Below are 17,492 nucleotides of genomic sequence, written 5' to 3' on the forward strand. Positions count from 1 at the left end.
AAAATTATTTTATATTTATATGTATGTATTATTTTATTTATTTGCTTGAATTCCCGTATAAAAATTCTGAATCTGTCACTAAGTATGTCCTATAAAAATATTTTACACAATCATGAGCCTATTTGGATGAAAATATAGGTTGTAACTCAAAAGTTAAATGTCATAAGTTATGAATTTCAACTTATGACTTTAATTTGGCTTAAAATAAGTACTTGAAAGCACTTTTAAATCTTATTCAAACACTATTAAAGTCAAAAACTCTTTAAATTAGTTTGACTTAAAAACATTTAAAATAAATAAATCCATTCCGCCTCAAAGTCACTTATATATAAAATTAATTACAGCCCCTTTGGGATAGGCAGAGAGACTGAGCTTATGATATAGTACTCCTATATATAAAAGGAAAGTAGTGTGGCATGGCATCTATGTTTATGTAGCTCCCCTCCATAATGATAAAACTTGGAAGTTTCGTAATTTCTCTTTTATGGACCATCTCATTTGCAATTGCTGCACACGTTGGCTCTATCAAGACCAAAACTTTGCATTTCAAAGAAGCCCCAAAATTCTACAATTCCCCAACTTGTCCTTCTTTTAACTACTACCACTCCACCGACACGAATAATATTACTAACAATACACAAATTTGCTTCCAAAATGCAGTAAATGTTGCCATGACTCTTGATGCTGCTTATCTCCGTGGTTCGATGGCTGCCATTCTTTCTGTTCTTCAACATTCTTCTTGTCCTGAAAATGTTATATTTCACTTTGTGGCTTCGTCTTCTGCTAATACCGATTATTTAAATGTCACGCTTTCTACTTCATTTCCTTATCTTCATTTCACAATTTATCTTTTCCAAGATTCAGCTGTGGCTGGATTGATTTCCACGTCGATTCGCGCTGCTTTGGATTGTCCTTTAAATTATGCTCGGAATTATCTAGCTGATCTTCTTCCTGGATGTATCCAAAAGGTTTGTGTACCTTGCTCTAGGCCTTGGTTCTATGTTTTGATTATTTTCTACATTTTGATGTGTGAGTGCGTGTGAAATATGAATGCATTACTGCATATGAAATTAAGAATGATTAGTTAGGGAAATTTGGCCCTTTGAATAATGTTGTTGAAGGTAAATTAAAACTCGGTCGCTAGGGCCGTTTGTCCATAGAGTTTAATTAATTTCAAAATTTATAACACTCCATCTAGAGATTATTTAAATATATTATTTGCTTATTAAATTAACTAACTATTCCAATTTCATGCTTGAAATATATAATCTGAAGCTCGAAAAAATTCTGATTCGCCAGTGTCTACTTGATGTAATAAAAGAAAATCCTTGGTGTATGGGTCTTGTTCCTAACATATTTGTTTTGCACGTATGTAGGTTGTGTACCTGGATTCAGATCTTGTTCTTGTAGATGACATTGCCAAGCTAGCTGCTACACCTCTAGGTGAAGAATCAGTTTTAGCAGCACCAGAATACTGCAATGCAAATTTCACTACCTATTTCACCCCTACTTTCTGGTCAAACCCTTCTCTTTCTTTGACTTTCGCAAACCGAAAGCCTTGTTATTTCAACACGGGTGTAATGGTAATTGACCTTCAAAGATGGAGAGCTGGAGATTATACAACAAAAATTGTAGAATGGATGGAACTTCAGAAGAGAATGAGGATTTATGAATTGGGTTCATTGCCACCTTTTTTACTTGTTTTTGCTGGAAAAATAGCTCCAGTGGATCATAAGTGGAACCAACATGGTCTTGGAGGAGATAATTTTCGGGGACTGTGTCGTGATTTGCACCCTGGTTCGGTTAGCCTATTGCATTGGAGCGGAAAAGGGAAGCCCTGGGTACGGCTCGATGCAAGCCGCCCTTGCCCGTTAGACGCCCTCTGGGCGCCTTATGATCTGCTGCAAACACCTTATGTTCTTGAATCCTGAGGTAAAAGTAACACTACTTTTTATTAGAGTTTAAATTTCATGCATTGATGGAACATTTTTTTTCGCCTATTATCAAGTGAAATTGATAGAAAATAACAAATAGAAAAAAATACATAAAGTAGCATACTTAAGTATTAAATTGCAACACTTTTATCAAATTACATTTTGTAGCATATGTATTTATATTTTTGTAGCAACAGTTTACAAAAATACGAAATACATATCGATCATAAGGGCATTAAAAATCATATGTATTTGTATTTTTGTAGCAACAGTTAGCAAAAATATAAAATACAACTTGCTATATTATGTAATTATGAAACTGTTGCTATGAAACTCATAATTAAGGGGATAAGGATGCTATTTGTGAAGTTTACCCTACCAAATACTATTAATAAGAAGCATAATGATAAATTCATCAATAAAATAACACAATGACCTACTATAATTGGTTAATTCAATTGTATATATAGTATAACTATGTTTATATAACTTGAATCTTTTTTTATACTTATTAAAATATTTAACTTTTATATTTACAAGATAATATTCTAAAAATTATTTACATTATCTATGCAGTTTAACCGTTATAACATATTATTACTTTTTATGCCCCTTTTTGTGACACAATTGCTAGTTAAAGAGTCAAACAAGCTTCTCGATCTTAATTATTTCATGTGTCCTTTCAATATTTTGAATGGTTAATTATTATATGACTCGCAGTAATTTTTTACAAAGTTTCTAAATACGTTAATTTTTTTAAAAAAAAATTAAAAATTTTGCGTCCGAGTTCACACTGAAAATTAGATAATTTGATCTTCATATGATGAATCATGCCACATAAAATGGGATGAATAGAATATTATTTTCATAATATTATATCAGGTTTAATTTGCTATGATATATTATTACCTGGTTATTGATTTGAACGTCACGAATAATTCGAAAGTGCACTCATTAATTAAATATTTGTGATTATCTAATGTAAATATATATGTTGTTCGAGTTAGTTTGTAACGTACACTTTGGTTGATTTTCAGAAGCTATAAGAAGTTGGAGCACAAGAGAGAGTAGAGATCTGTGTACTCATGATTAGGAGATCCTCCTCATTGTGTTATGTACAGTAAGATTTTCTTTTCATGTCTAAGGTAACGGCTGTTTCTTGTATATTGGAGTAAGTATACAGTTTGGAGTTTTAGTGTGGTGCTTATTAAGATGAACTGTTTTTTGATAATTGTTTAATTGAGAATAAGTTATTTCGAGATTAATTATTTTGAAATTAATTATCTCATTTATGAAAAAAGAATAACAATATAATTTCGAAATAACTAATATTGGAATGAGTTATCTCATGTATTTTGTACCCATTAAATATTGAATAAACTCATCATAAAATAAATCTCAAAATTATTTCTCTCTTATTCTTTATTCCAAACTAGCATTAAACATGACTTGCATGACAGTTTACCAGGTGAATCTTTATTTTGACTGAATTCAATCGTTGATAAATGGTATTTTGGTGATTTCAAATATACACCTCTTTTCTCTAAGTGATTTTGCCATTAACTCTTTAAGGATTTACCTTTTCCGAATTTACTTTCTATCAAAATGAGTTTATATGAGCACCTTTTAACTTGTAAACTACTACTATCTTGTTTTGTTCAAATACAAAGACATTGGATCAAGGAAATTAGAATCAGAATTATTCAACTTCACGAAATCAATAAGACCGAGTTTCTCACTTTTCTCTTCTATAAATATACGCTGTATTAAATTAAAGTTACATTTATTGACTTATCTAAAAGAATTATATTTTATACGGTACATATAATGATCACAAAAATGAAAATAGTAATCTGAAAAAGAAAGATGGAGTACGACTTTTACACACGTTATTAAGCACCATCACATGATCTTCTTTTAAACTCTTCCCCTATTCATCTTGCATGCATTACTGCATTTCTTTGAGTTAAAAAAGAAAAAGACTTTTGTCTCATTCAGTAAATATCCTTAGTCCAATGATTACCCTTACGTGGTTTCATACCGTACGCATAACACATGAAGGGGTCGTTTGAAAGAGTATATAACATTCATGTAAAATATAGTGTATTAATACTATTTGTATTAATTATACATGTATTATTTTTTATATATTATTTAATTTGATGTATAAGAAATAATACATCTTACATAATTTTTATAAAAGAAATGTTTATTTATAAAAATAATCTTCTTTGATTTTGTACACTTTTTTGCAACAAAATTTTTTTATAATCTCAAATATAATTAGTATTGTTGAACTAGTATATAGAGGTTTTGGATTAATTGCAAGACATTCGCCTTTGCCTATGAAATATTACTCCAACGAATTAACATAGTCGAAAAAAAAATAAAATATAAGACGTAAAATTAAGAAACAGTCTCAATTTTATTTTTAATCTTTTTAAAAACCCTCGAAGCAAAGCAAAAATATGTTACAATTATTTAAATCAATTATTCATTGTTGTAGATTAAAATGATGAGAAAAAAATTGTGAAATGTTTTGAAAAGATTTACTAGTGCAAATTAAAATGGCGAGAAAGGGAATGATGAAATATTTTGAGAGGGAAATTGAGGGGTATTAAAGTCATTTAATAAGTTAATGTATGTATTAAAGACTTTGCATTATTAATATATAAAAAATGGGTGATATTAGTAATACACACCCTAATATACAATAAAGTGTATAACTAACTTGCATTAGTTATACATTGACTAAAAATTATACCAAACAAGATATTCTTAATACACATTAATTAATATATGCATTATTTTTATCAATACACTCTATCAAACGATCCCGAAATGTATGAAAAGAGGAAAAAAGGAAATTATTCTTTAAAAAAGGTAGGAAGTGTTCGGGAGAGAGTAAATTTTATGACTTAGATTCGAGAATAACCACATTCAATGTTAATAATTGGATTATCAATTTAACTATTTATTGATATTTTTTATAATTTATTTGACCTATTTTTCTTTTTAATTCGTTTAAAAAAGATTGATTATTTCTCTTTTTAGCAATTCTTTAATCCTAACTTTTCGTTTGATATTTTAAGACCACAAAATTAAAGAAAATTATGATACATTTGATATATTTTTAATTTCAGATCATAGAATTCATTTTTTCTTATTTTTTTGAACTCCATCTCAAATAAAAAAAAAAGTCAATTAAGTTGAAACAGAAAAAAATAATTAATATATATAAATATATAAATTAAAGATATAGAATGTGTTTGATATGAAAGGAAATAATTTTCTGAAAAATGTTTTTCAATCTTCTCATATTTGATTGGCTTAAATGTTTTGAAAACTATTTTTCAAATCAACTTATTCCTAATATCTAAGAAAAATTACTTCCCTTCAAAGAGTAAAGAAAATATTTTACAAAATTTTTCAAAATTTTCTTTCAACCTCACTCTGAAGTTGAAATATTCATACAACTCTCAAAATCACTCACCTCTATCCCGACACCCAATCCCAACCACCCCCACCCCCTACCACTCCCACACTCCTCATCCAAAAAACATATTTAATGTTTTAAAAATAGTTCAAATTTTTTTTTACCTTATCCCCTATCCTACCCCCTCCCCCATCCTCCCTCCTCCCTATCAGCCCCCTCTAAAAAAATATTATTTTTTAAAAAATAAATTTAAACTTTTTTTTATCCCACCTCCTACTCGACCCCACCCCCCCCCTTACTACCCCCCCCCCCGCCCCCCCCCCCCCGCCCCCTCAAAAAATAAATTTTTTTAATTTTTTTTTCAGAAAAAAACTCAAAACACTTTTCACATCCCTCCCCCCTCCACCGAAAAAAATTAATTTTTTTTAAGAAAGTTTAAAACTTTTTTCTTATCCTATCCTTCTTATCTTTCGTCCTCATCATTTTTTTTAAATATAAAAAAATACTTTTAAAAAATATTTTTCTACTTACACAATGAACACAAAAATATAAGTAAGAAATAACTTATTTTCCTAGAAAGTGATTTCTGTCTTCATATTGAACACACCCTAAAAAAATTATTTTTCGAATTTAAAAATTATTTTTATAAAAAGTATCTTATACTTTTAAGTTAAATACTAAAATGTATTTTTTGAAAAATATTTTTTCGTTCACCAACCAAACACTAAAAAAAATATTCTTCATTCACCGATCTAATAAATAAAAATTAAACTTCTTTTTCATAAAATTATTTTCTAAAGAATATTTTTCATCAAAATATTTTCCTTCATACCAAACACACCCATAGAGTTCAATCAAATCCGTAGCTCAACTTCTAACTTTCCCCTAGAAGTGTCGGTAGAGTTTGTTTGTGTTGGGCGGGACAAGAGGAGGAAAAAACCACATGACGAAAACATGCAGCATAGCAAAGGCAACGCACAGTTGACACGCATATCAGTTCTTGGAGGACTAAAAAGGAGACCAATCATGTGGCACTTGGGTCCTACTACTAATTAAATTAATTTACTCCCCCTATCTCTTCGCCTAAGATAACGTTTATTTCATAATAATGAGTACTTAATACAAGTAAATAATTTATAACAATATGAGTTGATCACGTAATTTAATATTGTTTAGTCATGTGAACAATTTGTAACAATATGAGTTGATCATGTAATTTATTGTTTAGTACGTAAATAATCCATTTTAGTTATGAATTAAATGATTGGACTCAGGGACGACACAATAAATATGATGGCCTAAAGCAAAACTTCACTGAGGGATCTTAAGATTTTATTACAAAATAATAATAACATGTTAGTATATAATATTACTTGGAGTCTATTTTTCTAGTTTCTTCCTCTATTCTAATTTATATGATATCTTTCTCTTTTCCGAAATTCAAACCTTTTGACTTTTAAAATGTGCTTAAACATAAATTCTTTAACTTTTTGAAAATTCGAAACGGCACATAAATTGAGATAAATAGTGTTTTATCCTCTTCATTTTGTTCTAAAATAGGTATGTATTGGAGATTAAGGAAAGAATTTGTGTAGTCTTTCAAAATTAATCTTGTTTTAGTACTTTCTTCATTTCATTTTACTTAACCTCTTTTGACTTGACACACCCATTAAAAAAAATATTAATTTGAGTTTATTTTGTAAAATTAACCCTATCAATGATGTCTTGAAACTCGAAATCTAACAATTACTATTTCCTTTAATCATTTAATACCGAGGGTAATATGGGAAAAGAAGTAATAAAACACCCTTTATTTGTGAAAAATGAACAACTAATGTGAAAAAACCATAGTTAGAAAGAAGATCAAGTAAAATGATACCGAGGGGATATATGAAATTTTATACCATTAAAGAGTTACTTTTTTCGTCAAGGCATTTAATTAATTGGAAGTAAGTTAGTAAAAATACTTTTTATTTTCAATAATAATTTATTTTTCAAGGATTTTCTCAAATTAGAAACACTATTTATTTATAAACGAAATTATATACACATATTAAAAAATTTAAGGGCCCGAAAATTCGAGATCTAAAGCAGCGGCTTTAGTTGCTTTAGGCGTGAGCCGGCCTTGATTGGACTCACTACTAGAAATTATCCCTATTGCAACAGATTTTTTAGCAACGGTTCCAAAAGCATTACCATAGAGGGTCTATTGCAACGGTTTCAACCGCTGCAAAAGAAAATTGTTCTAATATAACTATTTCATGCTATAACCGTTGTTATTGTTTGATAACCATTGCAATAGGGTATTTTATAGCAACGGTTGTCTGAACCGTTGCCATAGAATCAACTATGGCAACGGTTTTTTGAAAAAAAGAAGCTATCCCATCGGTTTCTTTATTCCCACCACAAAATTTTGTTGCCTTTTTATAATTTCACATTGTCTCAAACCAAAAAAAATCACCAAATCGAATCCGCCACTGCTCCGACCACCATCCTACTGCTCCGACCACCATACTTCGATCATCATACCACTGCTCCGACCACTGTATCACTACTCCGACAACCGCACCTTAATTTCGAAGCTGCTCCAACCACCACTTCAAAAAGCTGGAAAGTGTGACCACTATACCTCGATTTCAAAGTTGCTCCACTGTAGAACAAAACATCCATGTCTAAGCTTCGATTTAATGTTCAGGTAACTGTCATTTCTCAATTTTTTTTGTATTTATTTGATGTGTTTATCAAATGTTTAATGATTCATACCAATGAAATGATTTAATGCTTAGGTAACTGTCATTTCTCAATTTTTTTTTTTGTATTTATTTGATGTGTTTATCAAGTATTTAATGATTTATACCAATGAAATAAATCTTTATTTTAAATTGTATTGTAGAAGATTGATGAATCATTGATGTTGTCACGATGAAAAATCCATATCGAACCTGGCACTCGCGAGAAAGCTGTGAGTACTTGTACTTTTCCAATCGACCTTGTTTTTTTATTGCACTTCAAATATCTAATTATACATTAAATTTAGATTTGAATAAAGAATTACTTGGGATGGACAATCGGTGTTATTTTTAGTATAGACCTATCCAGGACGAGTTGGGTGATAGTGTTTTTGATAGAGGACAAGGTGGGTGATAATGGTTTTGATAGAGGACAAGGTGGGTGGTAGTGTCTTTAAACGATTCTATCTGATTGATCGATACTCTGTTGTAGCCTCAAGGTTGATGGGGGCATATATTTACTATATCCAGTTAACATTGTGTTGATAATCATCAAAGTTCGAAAGTAGCTGATTTGTTTAAATCAGCTTACCAGAAAACATCTGATCTGTTGTAGTTTCTGCTAAGTAAGATGCTTATGAATTTTAAATAACATTGTGAATTATTTTAAGATAAAAAGTTTGTTTATTTATCATGGGCATAAGGTGTTGCAATAATAGTAATGAGAAAATTATAGTTACATTCTTTCTTAGTGGAATGTTAAGCAACAAAAAGAATGTGCAACATTACATTACACAGAATTTCTTCCATGTTACAGCATGTTAAAGAAGTATCAAATGTATTTAGTATAGCACGTTTTATCCTTGTAATCGGTAACTGAGTGATGGATAATTTTTATAATTTTGTTTGCTCCAAGGTCATTCTGTTGGATTGTTTAATCTTGGAAACACATGCTACACGACTCTACAACGCAATGTTTGCATTCAGATCCGGAACTGAAGTCTTCTCTGACCGAGTGAGAATTTCATTCTTGCACCCTTTATTTTTTCCTTTTATAGTGGTGATGCCCATTCCATCTTATGTGCACCTGTACTTGTTACTTTTGACTAATGCAGGTACCGGGTAACTCGATGTACCAAGGATTGGTCTAATGAGAAGAAATCACTGAGTGTTTTCTTTTCTGCTAAGATTTGAACCTTGGTCCCTTAAGGTCTGCACCCTTGGGGTCAATCCCTCCTTCCCTTTTTTGGGTAGTCTTTTGCTTTAGTATTGAGTTCCCAAAACTTAATTGGATTCAATCTGGTCATTTTTATAACCTGTAAGTTTTGTTTTGTCATTGGTTTGAATATCAAATAAGTTGCATTCTACGTAAATTGGTCGAAAGCTGCTTAGTTAGAAATTGAAACAGGAATCAAAAGTCTCTTTTTGATGGGACTAAATATTAATCAAACTTATTGTTATTGATGTGCTTTCGGAAGTGAAGATTATTCATTTTCTTAACTCTTAGGTTAGAGATATAGGTCTGATTCTTGATATGATGGCAGTAATGTTAGAGAACATCACAAGTATCCAAGTGGTAGCAAGAACTACTATTGCTGCTGTTTACCGTGCTTCTCAAATCATAGCTTTTATGCCAAATTTGTCATACCAAAACAAAGTAAGGCTGATTGTCATTTGAATTTATTAGACTGTTATTTTCATATTGAGCTAAGAATCTATCTTCTCGTTATGTTTAGGCATTCCCAGAGGATTTATTTCATCAGTTACTCCCTGCTATGGTCCACCTGATCACGAAACGTGCGTTGGAGCTCACCGAATCTTTTCTTTTGTCCTTGTTCCATCTTCTGTTTCCCCTCAGAAGGTATCGAAGGAAACCCGCCTAAGGAAGGCAGCAGATTTTTCAAGAGCACTCTCTAGAACTGTTTCTGTCTTCTCTTCTTCAGCTGCTCTTTTTGGAAAGTTAAGAGATTAGAGGTCTTCTTCACAAAGGTCTTCGTCACTCGAGAAGGGTAATATTGAAATGGAACAGAAAGGTAATAATAGTGGGATGCTCAATAGAATAAAGTCAACATATAGCGTGAGAGGGTCTCCTGCATCTGTTGAAGAGTCTACAAACAAACCAATTAGCTAAGTGGTAGGTTCTGTAACCATCTTCACCATCTTAGTACATATAGCTGTTACTCCTAGATTCCTTTGCATGATCCATTCCTTAGCACCTTTTGCATACGTATCTTATATTCATGCTTATTTATATCATTCTAATTGCTGGAAATTTCTTGAAAGGTGTTGTTCATATTGTAAAATATTGTCTGGAATAATCATTTGAAGCAAATCGAGGGCACATGTCAGAGATACAAGGTAAGTGAGGTTGATGTATGCATTTGAAGCATTTGGTATTTGTTGTTGTTGTTAAGCTGTTCATTTGGTATTAGATGATAGCAGTGTTACAAATCCTAGATGTTTATAATCCTTTGACCTGTTAGTGTAACATGAAAGTTGTACATCATTTTGATACCTTGTTTTACATGATTGATTCCCTACAATATACATAGGAGATAAGGTCTTTCAAATCATGGACAGATTTCAGCACCCTCTTGGTGATAGTTTTGTTGATAAAATGTACTAATAGAAAATGGATTACAGGAAATAGTCAAGAAAACTAGTAGTTATGCATCTCTGGCGAGTTTTGTTTCAGAGAGTGGAACTACAATATGCAAAATTAAGGACTACATTGATAGCAAATGACAGAAACAACTTGTAGCCCGAGTGCATACCAGTATGGGGCTTCCTTTGGCGCTTATTATGACCTGCAAGACATTTTCTGTAACTCTGTTTGCCATCATCGAACTCAGCCAGTAGATAAAACCTAAGTAAAATATCAAGACTAAATTCTGCCTTGGTAGACACAAGTAGTACCTGTTGTATTCTTTTAGCTGGAAAAATGGACTCAACAGTAGTGAAACTAGGCATACTCTTAGAGTACTTGAAGATATTTGCACTAACATGATCAGGAAACCTTCCAAGTTTCAAATCAATAAGTGATGAGTTTTTAGAAATTGAACCAGACTTATCTTCACCAGAAAGTACTCTTGCCACTGAACCAAAAATGTTGCCAACACCTCTCATTTAGTCACTAACATTGGTTTTCTCATCAAATTTTGATCTGAATAGCTCCTCAATTGTGTGTTGCATTTTGAATGTTTGTATCTAAATGCTTAAAGAATGTATGGTATGAACAGTGCCAAAAAAGCGTCTACTTGTTGTAGTACCCCGTTTTCTACGTGGAAGGCGGGATTAGACTTGACAAACTCTTTTTGGGATTGCGTTGAAAGAAGGGTGTGAGAGTCATCACCTAACGTATTAAGGTGCGTTAGGGCACCGGTCTAGGATACTACGAACCTATTTTTGGTTATTAAGTCTTAGTTCACCAGAGTTCGGGAAAGGGTTCAAATTACCTCAAAAGAAAGGTGTTAGGCACCTTTCGAGGTCCACAAAGGTGGTTCCTGGCCGAATTCATACTTTACGTGGGGATTGTGCGTGATCAAGTAAAGTCTCTTGTTTTATTATTAATTTAAAAGACAAGTAATGAAATAATTAACAAACAAACACATATTATTTGTTAATGCTAATTGTCGATTATCTAGGTGATAAAATAAATAGAAACATGGAAATAAGATAAGTGAGGAGAAAGAAACAACATAATTTATAATAAAAAGGGAACTGCTTTATAATAAACTAACTACCCCAAATAAACATGTAAAATAATTAAAAAGACTAAAATAAATTGTCCAACTCAAACAAAGAGATGTTTTGGTTTTATTCGGATCAGCTCCAACTTATTTAATCATTCAACCTAAGGGCCGAACTTGTAGACAAGTGAAATTGTCATTAGCCTCGCTGTTAATATTTTGTTGGGATCATCATTTCCGAAAAGAGCTACCCGTCCCACCCCACCTAGGATGGCTATCATGTCTAAGGTCGTTCTATGACAAGGATAAAACTAACGTTTTTAGTAATATTTAATGTCCCCACTTATCATCCAAGATGCGTTGGAATTTACTATTTTGGATTTATGTTCTAGACTAAAAGAAAGCTATGTTGCCTAGGACTCGAAGCGCGAACACATTAGACAACAAGTACCATGTAATAATCCCAAGTTAGCCTCTTGATTAGTTAATGTTAATTAATGTGATGACATGCAAAGATGAGAAAATTAAATTATCATTAACCTATAGGCATGGTGTCTAAATGTTCAACGAGTAGCAATAAAGGACGACTGTGATTCGCGTATGCAACATCATTATGCGTGTTTATGAGAGGTGTTAAAAGTGTGGTAAATGTGTCAAACAAAAATGTGCTTATGAATTGATTGTTGTAAAATATGAATGAGAACATAAGAAATCAACAAGAATATTAAAAGGCATTAACATGTTAAGGATGCCATAATACTTATTCTAGTGTTTAAACATATCGAAAAGTGCTCAAAAGTATGTATTTTTATATAACAGCAGTTGTATTATTGCAGAAATTTCATAGTGATATACTGAAATTAGATTTGTTGTGCCAAAATTGTATTCTTAATGGACAGTGAATTAACGCGTGGGGGGAGAAGAAATTTAATGTAAATACGCCAAACATGCTCAAATAAACTATTTAACCTACTGAAAGTCTGTTAACATGTTAAAAATACATTGACAAAGTTGTTTTAATATAGACATGCTGGAAACTTGATTTGTTGAAAAATATTAAATAAGTTTGTTCAACATGCTGAAAATGCTCAAGTAGACTATTTAACAAGTAGGAAATGTAATAACTTGCAGGTTAAGATATGAAAAATGCTTGAATTAATTGTCAGTCATGTAAGAAAATATTACTGGGTCTATGATCAATTTTAATGTACTAACATGTCGAAAATCAATTCAACGTGATAGAAATACATCAATATTCTCAATGTCGATATAAGGTGTCGATTTTAGTTAGATCAAGGATGATTAATAAATCATAGAAAATGATTCCTATGTTAACAAGTAATAATTTTGTGCCTAAGTGACCCATGTAGCATGTAATACACGCAAAGCCTAGATTGTGCCTATCTATGCCATTCAAAGAGCACGTAAATCCCCGCCCTCCAAAACAGTCCACAAACTTATATTATTACAATAATAAGAATAATGTTTTACAATAATGTTACAGACCAAAGAAAAATAAAGGAAAAACACCTAGTTTAATATTCCGGCGGCTCTTCGGTGCTTGAAACTTGTTAAACACAGTGAGACAGCATGGCAAGCACAAAGAGGCAAACGACAATATACGAATATGTCTCAGATAGTTGCACAAAAGAAGCCAGATCATAGCAAACAAGAACATCATTATTCTGCATTAGTCCGTATAGACATGCTTTCTATGTATGTAAGTACATCGACACGAAATTTACCAGCAAGTAGCAGTAAAAGAGACGATGAAATAAGAAGCAAAGTTAAGTTGAAAGTATCCTTTCCTATTTAGTTTCGGGATAAGTTTAAACTAGGGTCAACTTAAAATGAGCACTTGTCCTAGAATATAAGGAAATATGGGTCCTAATGCTTACCAAATTAAATATCTTTGAGGCTTATTTTCAACGCAATCGATCGTTCATCAATCCGCTTTCTGAGTAAAAAGTTATGACCGTTTTACTGAAGACTGTCCGTGTTGAAAAAGCTAAGGTCACTATAGCAACACACTTGTCCTTATAGTAATAGCATATTGCTATAGTGATGATACAACAGCTTATAACCCATTTTTGTTCGGTTTCAGCCCCCCAAACCCAAAATTTCACTCCTAAGTCCTAGAGGGGTAATTTTTTCTTGGTACGGGTGAAAATTCTTCATTGAGGTAAGTTTCTTTCGTCATCTTCTTCGTTTTAATTTCAATTCTTTAACATCATAGAATCATTAGAACAACCTTTAATGCTGAAATTCTTGGGAATTGAACGCTAAGTTCATGATATTTTGGGAAAAATTGATAGGTTGAGTTAATATCACCTAGAATCACTTTTAAATTGTTAATTAACAATCCCTAGCATGAATTAGTGATTCTAAAACATGAAAATTGATAGTTGGAGATCTTGAACTCAATAAAGATGGGACATTTAGCCTAAAAACTCCATTAATGGCGTTGGGTTGAGCTTGAAGGAACTATTTTGATGTATAATTGACCCTTGAGTAATGTTGTAGACCCCTAAATAAGGGTAGAACTAGCGGGTTTAAATTTTCAAAGTATTTATTTGAAGAGTAGTTTATTAATTACTCTTATAATTATTATTTATAGATGATTAGTCTTCGAAAATGTGAAAAATAAGGATGATCATCCATGACATGCATAGCTTACTTGTTGTAACAGCTTGGCGCCAGATAGGTGATGTCGCCTAAATTACAACTCTCAGAAAGTATAAAGCAGTCACTAAATTAAATATAGAATCCGATAAGAATGGGGTCTTACCCAAAGAGAATAGGATAAAATTCGATCACGTATTTGTCCAGGTAATTGGTAATTAAGTAAAAGAAGGAGGGATTTTTCTGAAATAGAAAACATCCGAACAGTTGTTGTTCTAATTTGTAATCAATATGAGATGAGCATTAGGATTGTTATCCCCGTGATTTCATAACTCCACAAATTGCTTGTGCTAGCAACTACCCTAATGCATTTCACGCAAAATCTAACAAGATAGGCTCATATAAACGTCTTCCAACCTTGATTAGATAAATTTCACTTGACTCTTTTCGGACTCGGAGTATTGCACAACTAACTCTTATTCTTGATCTTAGATTAACTATTCCTGTTACGGCTCTAATTATTAGATGAAGGTTGATAACTTCAAATCTTTATTGTTATTTTCTTTTCCTAATCTATACCTCTCTCCCATGCATGTTTTGAATACATATGAGTTCCTAATATATGCATTCATTAGACGAGCAATTATAATGAAGGAAATACCAACACATGAAAATGCAACAGTTTAGATTTGCCTCACACTTATTTTAATTTGTTAATTCACCATGATAATCAAAACCCTAGTTGTGGTTTTTACATACTAATAATTGCAAGAACACAAGAATAATTCATAAATGTAAGCACTGTCATGGACTTACAATGAGAATGAAACTTCAAAATTTCAACGTTAATTAAAATCCTAGAAATGATGTTTGAAATTTCCATGAATATGCCTTAAACCATACAAAATAATATTGTCAAATCAAAATAGTGTCTAACATGCACTACAAAAAAAACTGCGTTTAGCAAGAGACCGATAACATTGCTAATCAGCAGAAATCCATCGCTAAATCCATTTAGAGACGGATCAGCGACAAAATATTATTTGTTGCTATATTGCGCGTTGCTAACCATTTAGAAATGGAAAAATAAAATCCGTTGCTAGATTTGCAACGGAATAGAGACGTCCTATATCCGTTGCTATATTTTAGCAATGAATATATTCGTTGTTATATTTATAAGTGTCGTTACTAATTTCATGTTGTATTTCGTCATTTTGATTATTTTCTAACCAAATATTTCATTGCTAGTCCGTCGCTAGAAATTCTCAATTTTTGTGACAAAAAATATTTTCCTCAATCCGTTGCAAATGTTTTAGTTTGGTAATGAGTAATTTTGTCGCTAAATCTGTCGTCATTACTTTTCTTTCAATATCTTTTTATTTGTATTTTGAATATTAATAGAATATTATAAAATTCTTATAATACCCAGTATTCACATAAAAAAAGCCACATATATATAGATAGCAAAATCTTCTTATAATATCCAACATGCATATTAAAGAACCCATATATATAGATAGAAAAAGTCTAAACATCCTCAATACCAAACATAGCAACATCTAAACACGTAAGTATGTCCAAAATATCCTCAATACCTACATCCATCAAGTGTAATTTTTTGTTGAACAATTTTAAACGTTTCAATAAAATAGACCATCAAAAACCAACAAAATAGACCATAAAAAACTAATGCACTGATCGTCAAAGGTATCATAATTGATCAAGATCATTGCAATCATCATTTAAGGAATCGAGATAGTCCAAAGGAGTAGCCGGAGGTGTGACAACTGATCGTGAAGAAACCAACTTTTGTACCTCTTCAATGACAATAGGAAAAAATTAATTTTTAAGTGCGGAAATCAATCGCTTCACAAACTCATCCAAATCTGAATTTGCAGCTGGTACCGATTCATGTGAAGCTGAAGATGAAGTTTTTCCACAAGAAATTCACAGAGTTTGTCTGTAGTAGCCTTTGGCTTCAGATCCAAGACCAAATACTCTTCGCTTCTTTTCTCCTCTGGCAGCTTGGTAATATGCTTCAATTTGATCAATAATAGATTTTGATAATGTTTTTTCTCGTAATATTTCGTCAAATCTTTCCTGTAATAGTGGAAGTCAAATTATAATGGATTGTACTTACAAATGATTAGATACAAAAAGTACTTTAAACTAAAAAATGAGAATTAAGTAAACTATTACATTAAGGTTTAATCTTACATGGACGATTCGGGAACATTCATCAACGAAAGATTTTCCATCATTACCATGTGTGTGAACATGAAAATGTTTGCTGTCGGATCTCGACCCATTTCAGCAGCCTGTAAAAAAGAAGTGTTAAGCATTGTACTAGAACAAAACTGCTGGAACATTTCATGTAAGCTAGAAATATTTGCAAAGCCATAATTCAAGTGGAACGTAGTTGGTCATCAGGTAAATATTATTAGTCGCGCGGTCAGAACTATGTTATCCAGTTTACATTGTTCTTACTAAGCAATGATTGGAAAGAGATTGATAAATTTTATTGCATCAAAACTACTGAGAACATATGCTAATAATGAACATTTGGAAATTTCCAGTCAGATTCCAGTGTGAAGGCTATATAAGATGAAGACCAATCACATAAAACAGACAGGTAATTTTCAGAATCATAAGGTCTTGATTCTACCTAATACATCTCAAAGAACATGTAAATATACAAATCCTCAGTAATATACCACTCTGCGATATATAAGCACAGTTTACATTGCAGTTTTTCAGGTTACAAGACAACAACAGAACACAACATACCAAATACTACACAGGAGACAGAAATAGTGAGAAGTGATCAACATTTGTGATAAATAGTAAACAGAAACGCAACAATAGCATAACGTTGAACTAAGTTTAGACTGTATCACAACAAATTACAGTTTAATACTTGAAATATATACTTACAAGTCTCTTTCGGTACTTTCCAATTGAGATAGATCCTCCCGTGTGAGTTCCAGCAGCACTTTTTTGCCTCCACGATGATTCTGTGCATTTATTTTGGACTTTTCAACACACTTTGGATCTGCCCAAAGTTGCTGCCAGCTTTCCCAGA

At 31.8% G+C, this 17,492-nt stretch overlaps 1 protein-coding gene and 1 long non-coding RNA gene across 5 annotated transcripts; both read left to right on the top strand.

Moving 5' to 3' along the window:
- The first annotated feature begins 221 nt into the window (after window positions 1-221).
- LOC107858701 (probable galacturonosyltransferase-like 1) lies at window positions 222-3,210 on the top strand. Its single transcript, XM_016703464.2, has 3 exons — window positions 222-968; window positions 1,377-1,932; window positions 2,972-3,210. Exons 1-2 carry the CDS (start codon window positions 450-452, stop codon window positions 1,929-1,931), a joined length of 1,074 nt encoding a protein of 357 aa, XP_016558950.2. The 5' UTR covers window positions 222-449; the 3' UTR covers window position 1,932; window positions 2,972-3,210.
- Window positions 3,211-5,699: 2,489 nt separating this feature from the next.
- On the top strand, window positions 5,700-16,317 carry LOC107858700. 4 transcript variants are annotated; one of them, XR_001671207.2, is made up of 7 exons: window positions 6,005-8,065; window positions 8,264-8,332; window positions 9,016-9,114; window positions 9,215-9,309; window positions 9,644-9,756; window positions 9,836-10,233; window positions 10,383-16,317. It is a non-coding gene; the product is annotated as an uncharacterized LOC107858700 (long non-coding RNA). The 4 variants fall into 4 exon arrangements; XR_001671208.2 differs by having other exon boundaries at window positions 5,700-8,065; window positions 9,607-9,756; window positions 9,836-16,317; XR_001671209.2 differs by having other exon boundaries at window positions 5,700-8,065; window positions 8,267-8,332; window positions 9,836-16,317.
- Window positions 16,318-17,492: the final 1,175 nt, after the last annotated feature.

The sequence above is a fragment of the Capsicum annuum genome, unplaced genomic scaffold (genome assembly GCF_002878395.1).
Source record: "Capsicum annuum cultivar UCD-10X-F1 unplaced genomic scaffold, UCD10Xv1.1 ctg1716, whole genome shotgun sequence".
In the NCBI taxonomy this organism is placed as follows: Eukaryota; Viridiplantae; Streptophyta; class Magnoliopsida; order Solanales; family Solanaceae; genus Capsicum; species Capsicum annuum.